This window comes from Camellia sinensis, chromosome 6, assembly GCF_055761805.1.
Source record: "Camellia sinensis isolate YWXY chromosome 6, ASM5576180v1, whole genome shotgun sequence".
In the NCBI taxonomy this organism is placed as follows: Eukaryota; Viridiplantae; Streptophyta; class Magnoliopsida; order Ericales; family Theaceae; genus Camellia; species Camellia sinensis.
In genome coordinates, this window is record NC_138966.1 from 42,658,067 (window position 1) to 42,664,818 (window position 6,752).

The 6,752-nt window shown below is 35.5% G+C and overlaps 1 protein-coding gene across 1 annotated transcript; it reads right to left on the minus strand.

The window, feature by feature from the left end:
- Positions 1-2,272: 2,272 nt before the first annotated feature.
- LOC114307822 (uncharacterized) lies at positions 2,273-6,335 on the minus strand. The gene is made up of 3 exons (XM_028253240.2): positions 5,911-6,335; positions 5,602-5,830; positions 2,273-2,510 (listed from the first exon to the last, which is right to left on the minus strand). The coding sequence occupies exons 1-3, from the start codon at positions 6,145-6,147 to the stop codon at positions 2,473-2,475; spliced, it is 504 nt and encodes a 167-aa protein (XP_028109041.1). The 5' UTR covers positions 6,148-6,335; the 3' UTR covers positions 2,273-2,472.
- Positions 6,336-6,752: the final 417 nt, after the last annotated feature.

A 6,752-nucleotide genomic window follows, 5' to 3' on the forward strand; every position in this document is an offset into this window, starting at 1 on the left:
TTGGAAGGTTAAAGAAGGTGGGAGTATTTTTTGACTTAAAAAAGGCCTAACTACATAGGGGTGACATCTAAGGCTAGAACCACCCTAAGGTGATGCTATACAGTAGAGCCACTTTACTATGTAGCAGTAAGACGCGGACTCGCATGCAGGCGGGGATTCAAACCCACACTCCTAATATTAGGTCCGATTCGCTCAGATTTGAAAAGTTCGTCCTGCTAACTATTTGTATTGTCGCTCAGTTAAGACATCGAGGTGAGTCGAACTTGGGACCTCAAAGTTTATACTCTAAGACCTTACCAAGTCGGCTACACCCCTTGGGTTTTGACTTGATGAGCAAAATATTAAGTTTTAAAATCGTCTAATATGTGCGTTGGGAGAAGATGTAATCTGAGAATAATTGACATGTTAAAAGCTCCCATTCCATTCCCAGTGGTAATTCACATCATAGTTCAAATTTCATGATTGGCTGGTCAGAGTATGCTTGAATAGCTCGAATGTAAAAGAGCTGTGATTCCCAAATTGAGAGAATTGGAATTGTTGATACAGTTTATCCCCGGTGAATGGAGCGAACTGGTCCAAGCTCCTCAAGCCCAAGCCCAAAATGATCGAGCCCACCGAATACCCTACAAACAAGTTCAACGGGGAACGGGATAGTCCCCCAGTGAACCCTCCGACGATCAAGTTAGAAAGAAAAGTAGAGTATATGGGAGAAAATTAGAGATAGAAAGCTTAACTTTTTTCTTGTCTACAACGTTCGCTTATATCCTTTGGCAATCATTTCGCTGTCCCTTCCGACCTGCTCTCCTTGCCGAAAGCCTATGCTGTAGCTTACCTTGCTCAGGGTAAGGGGGTCCTGTTCCGGCGGAGAGGTGTTGTCGTAATAAATGTTGTGATGGACTGCATTAATGGTGATGTGCAGTGGCAATAACTTTGCAGATTTTTGTCTGCTGATGTGGTTCGTCCTTCTCTTGCCGTGTGTCTGAATGTCATTGGCTCTTTATGCCATGTCGGACTCCAGCTGTCTTGGACCTCGTCAGCTGGGTTATGCACTGGGCTGCAAGTGATGGGTCATAGGTGATTTATGGCCTTTATGGGCTTATACATGTCAGGAATAATAGAATCAAGAAAGATTGGCTTGGAAAAGGAGAGAAAATATCAAGAGAGTGTCAGGTTGTTTCTGTTGTTTAAAGAAATTGGAGTGGGGCATTTCAACTCAGTAGGAGTAAGCATCATTCGATTTAGTTCAATTTTGGAGTACATCAAGATCAAATTATCACCTTCGGTTCTAAAAAATTTGAAATTAAATCAAATCAAACTATAAAAATCTTATAATCAAATCGAACCGAACCAATAAAATAGGATTCAGTTCGGATTGAAACCACGATTTTTAAAAATCTTGTCATCATTTATATTATGACCACAAAATATTATTCACAACCTACTCAAATATCAAAATATATAATATTATTTTATAAAATAATAATAATTTAGATAATTGTTTAGAATTAATTCTACTACAAGAACAAGTATGCAAAAATAAAGGATTGACATTTTATGTATAAATATAGGATATTAATTAGTAATTTGAGTGTTTACAAGAAGTATAAATTATATATATATATATACATATTTAAAAAATTCGATTGGATTTTATATGATTTTGTAACTATAAAACCACGGACTAAATGGTGGCACCTATGGATGACTTCCAAGTTGTCATAAGCATGGACTTCTTGGGCAAAGTACCAATACCATTCCTACACCCCATGGCAATCTTGGAGGAAAACACACCTTGTGTGATACAATTAGTGCCAGGAAAAGGGTTCAAGACCCTGCTTCTCTAGCTATGCAAGTAAGTTAGGTTTACCTATTTGAACAACCAAGGCCAAATTATTCTGTTTCAACATTTACCTATTTGAACAACCAAGTAAGTCAGATCGATTTGCGTTTTTTTGTTTTTTTGGCTCAATCCTATAACTCGGGCTTATTTTTCAAAGGCGGCAGGTGCAAATGTTGAAACAGAATACACGACCATGATTTTTTTATTTTTGTTGAGGATTAGAGATGAGAAGTTCTAGCGATGAAACTTTTTTTTATCCGACTTTTGTTGGTATGCTACAATATCTCAGTACAGCCCTATGAAATACAGACAATAATTGTTCCAATTACAGCCCTGTAAAATACAGATAATTGAACCTAGCAAAGTGTTATTAAACTGTATATATTAACACTAGATTGGGATTACTTAGCAATATATATATATATATATATATTTGCTTAGAAGTTCATTTTTTTTAATTTAAAGAACTGATGTGAATTTACACAAGTTATTGCTGATCATACAAAGAAACAGATGAAATGAGTAAATATTAATTAATACAGAGAAAATATGTGCACTTAATTTCTGGCACTCTTTCCTGCTATTGCCCTCCTAGTCTCCCATCTTTAGTCACCATCCTCCTCCAGTCTTCCTCAACTTGCTTGGACATGTTTCTTCTTTTTCTGGTTTTCTGGGCAGCAAATGTAAAACACCCACAACACCGTTAAAAATACATTCTTACTTTGCATTTCAGAAACAAAACATAGCAAATAGCCATATGCTTAGAAAGCAAAGAGAAATTTCTGTAAAATATACTGTATCTATTTATTTGACAAATAATTAAACTTACTGATTTAGTATTTCAAATGTTCATTCATGTGCAGACTTTCTCGACTGTACCTACATCTAGGGGATTGTCGTGTATACAAGAAGGGTAATCAAAACATGATCACTTGGTTGACTAAACATCAAGATTCTCAAATCCCAGCCTTAATGGTTGTTGCCATCTCCTTTATACAGAAAGTAAGTTCATTATCCATTATACAGAAAGTAACACAACAGTATTTGAGAAACTCAAGCACGGCTCGAGTCAACTCAATTACATAAATGAGACAAGCTCAAGCTTGAAAAAAAAAAAAAAAGTTATAAGCAAAATATAAAGAATGTTTATATTAATAACAAATTTCATTAATCAAATATATAAATTTACACAAACCCGAAACATATATACAAAAATTAAATAAATTAATAAAAACATATGTGATATGTTATTGCCAATAATCTAAAACATTCTCATATGCCATAGCCTAGGTAATCCTGATTTGAAGCCAAAAATGGATTTTGAATTGTAAACACAAGACTTGGATTTTTTAATAAATGCCACAAGAACATAAAAAAATATGGGGAAAAAGAGGAAGAAAGCATAATTTTTTTCACAAGTAAATTAATTTTATAAGAAAATAAAAGAAGTTATATCAAATATGTACAAAGACACCAAAACAAAAATCGGTCATGTGTTAACAAAGCAAACAAGACAAAAGAACATTAACACTAAATGCTGCAATGAAAAACTAACTAGTACAAAAACCAGTCAGACCAGTAGACTGAAACAGAACAGAAGCAATCTTAGCACCCACAGCCAATAAATCAAATCATTTTGAAAAGCTTTGGTTACAAAGAATGATAGTAGAGAAATTCCATTCTGAGGTAGGTCTTCCAATTGGTATGTGTCGTAAGCCTTTCACCAAGCAGAGGCTCAACTATCATCAAATTCGTCCTGGATCATAATTGAAGGGGATTCCATCCAAATATAACATACAAAGGCAGCAAGTACAAGTTTGCTGAGGGTATTGTTAAAATTCTGTGTGTTAAGGTTCTGAACAACCAAATTGAGTTCCATTCCCATCCTTGAGGTAATCAATTATATACTATTTCTATTTAAGACGGCTTACCAAATACTAGTAGAGTATTACATAAGGGGTAATTTTGTGATTCTGCAAATCATTACACAGAAGGCATTTTGGCTGAATTCATATCCCACTCTGTTAGATTTCCCCTGTAGACAATTTCATCTGCATAACTACCATAATATCAAAGCAAATTTGGGGATGGTTTGTGTAAACCATTCAATATTGCACCACAATACTTGGAGAGAAGTCTTCCTTGATGGCATTCCAGGCAGATTGAGTAGTCCAGTCATTATTTTATTTTGTAGAAATCCATACTAATGTATCATGTTGTTCAGATTTAAGTTGGAAAGAGAGATGATTAATCTAAAAATCTCCTGTATTACAATAGGTCTGGATCTCAGCTAGCTACATACAGCCCCCCCCCCCCCCCCCCCCCCCCCATTATGGATAATATCATATACTCTTTCTTGTAAATTCCGTCCCAAACTATACTCTATTTCGGTGATCCTAAGTAAGAAATTTGTAAAAAAACTCCCTCTTGTTGAGGAAGAAACCCACTTCCAATTGAGATAGAACCTCTCAAACATATAAAAATAAACAAAAGAAATACAACTCATTTTCATGCTTTTTCTATTTATATAATATTTATTTATACTTAATAAAAACAATTTGTGATTGACATCAATCATTAATATTTATTCATATTTCAACAGATCTATTACAACTAGGCAAAAAAAATACTAATTTTTAGAATATACTTACAACTTAATATATAAAAATATATACACATTCCCATAGGCGCTCCTAACCTTAGAAATCTCTATTTGTCCCCGCTCCCGCTTCCGTCCCCACTCCTGCTTTGTGCAACTAAGCTCTGTTTTGTCCCCATATCTCTAAAGTCTTTATGGAACCCCACAGGTGCTAATTATCAATCCACAAAAAAATAGTCTTCCCATCACCAATGATGTATTTTTGTTTTCGATAAATGCCAATGATACAAACAGGAGGCCACTGGTTCAACGGTTAAAACTTGACCTACTAACCTTGAGGTTTATGGATTTGAACATGAGGACAGCCACTTTGTGTAAATTAGGTCAACAGTCAGATTTGTACCCAATCTAGCTCTCCCAGATCTCCGTCAAATGGGGACTAAACTGGTTAGGTTATAGTTTTTAACATACCAATAACATACTTTATTAATGGTTGACAAGTTCCATGTAGATTCAATAATGTTTTCCTAAAAGTCGAACATTACTTTATTAATGCTAGTACATGTTTCCCTATAAAGAAATCCTTATTTTCCCCTCTCTCTACCCCCTTTGGGAGAGAGCAAGGATCCTCTAGAGTTTTTTTTTTCCTAAAGTTTCCTAGAGTGGTGCATTGTGTGGTTGAGATTTAATGACAAGTCACATCAATTTTTCAACATTAAATCTCAAACACACAATACACCACTTTAGAAAACTTTAGGAAAAAAACACTCTAGAGGATCCTTGGTGTTCGGGAGAAAGGGGTGGACGCGGCTGTTCAGCAATAAATGTTGAATCAAGTCCCAACCACCATTCCACATGCCAACTTGACACTCTGGTTTTGGCTGATTGTAAATCTACAAAATCTGAATCTAAACTTCACAAACCCAAATTCAATAAATCAGAAAAGAATTGGAAATGGGATTCTAACCCTAATAAATAAAATCACCCATATCATAAACTAATCACACAACATGCTTAGCTCAAATCAACACACCTTGAAAGCTCATTCTATCAAAAACCCACAATTAGTTACTCAAAAATAAGCAAAATACTTAAACAAATCAAACAATATATACAACCAAAAGAAGTGATAATGAAGAACAGAGAGGTGAGTGGGACTAACCATTGATTTTTGATTGAAGTGGAGGCGATTGGACAGTGATGGCGGCGGAGCTGAAGCTCATCTTGGCAATCTCAGAAAAGGCGGCGTTTCGGACGGAGGGGACATCAGTGGTCAAGTCCTCGTAGGCAACCTGAAAAGCCTCGAGCCAAAACCTAGGCAATCGAATGCTACTACTGTGCGTATACACATCCCACATGTGTCTCACCAGCTTCTCTCTCTCCTCCAATTCCTAAAACCCCCAAAATCAAAACCATACAACTTTTAGTATATATATATATATATATATGGAGAGAGAGAGAGAGAGAGAACCAGGGTGTCGAGATCGTCGGGGATTGGGGAGTCGAAGTCGTTGGAGAGAGGGTTGAGGTTGCCGGAGGAGGACCATTTGAGAGTGACAGAGCCGGTGAGCATGGACCAGAAAGCAAGCAACAGAATGGCGGCTAAGGCCCACAATTTGTAGCGATGCTTCCCCATTTGAGACTGAACTGTGTACACCTTCTTCCAAGTGGTCTTCGTTGTTGTGGTCTGTGCTTCTTCGTCCTTCATTTTCTCCACTGCTACGCTATTTTCTCTCAAATCTCAATTGTGATGTTAAAAGAGAGAGAGAGATAGAGAAACAGAGAGTAGGGAGTAGAGTAGTAGGGGAGTAGAATTAGAGAGACGACGCTAGACAGAATTTGATCCAATACTTACCTACTTTAATTAATATAATAATTAATATGTTAATTAATGATGTGAAATTATTTAAGAAACTTTTAATATTTATAATTTATTAAATAATTTTTAATATTTATAATTTATATGAACAGAATTAATAATAATATTATAATTAATATTAAGGGGAATTGACTAGTAAATTTCATTTTGTGAACTTGTAATCCATAAGATCCTGAATGTTTTTTTGGTGACTGGATGATCCCTTAATTTGTTTGTTGACAATTTTGCCACTGCTAGTATTATTGATTGACATTTGGTGTGGGTTTGTATAGGAGAAGGTGAATGAGTGTTTGTGTGTCACGTTGATCAAAAAAGCACACTAATACTTTTTTTAATTTAATAAATGTATAACACTCACAACATGAGACGTGGGTTGTGACGTGAACACAAGTAATTTGACACAGTTTTTTTTTTTTTTTTTTTTTTTTTTGTCC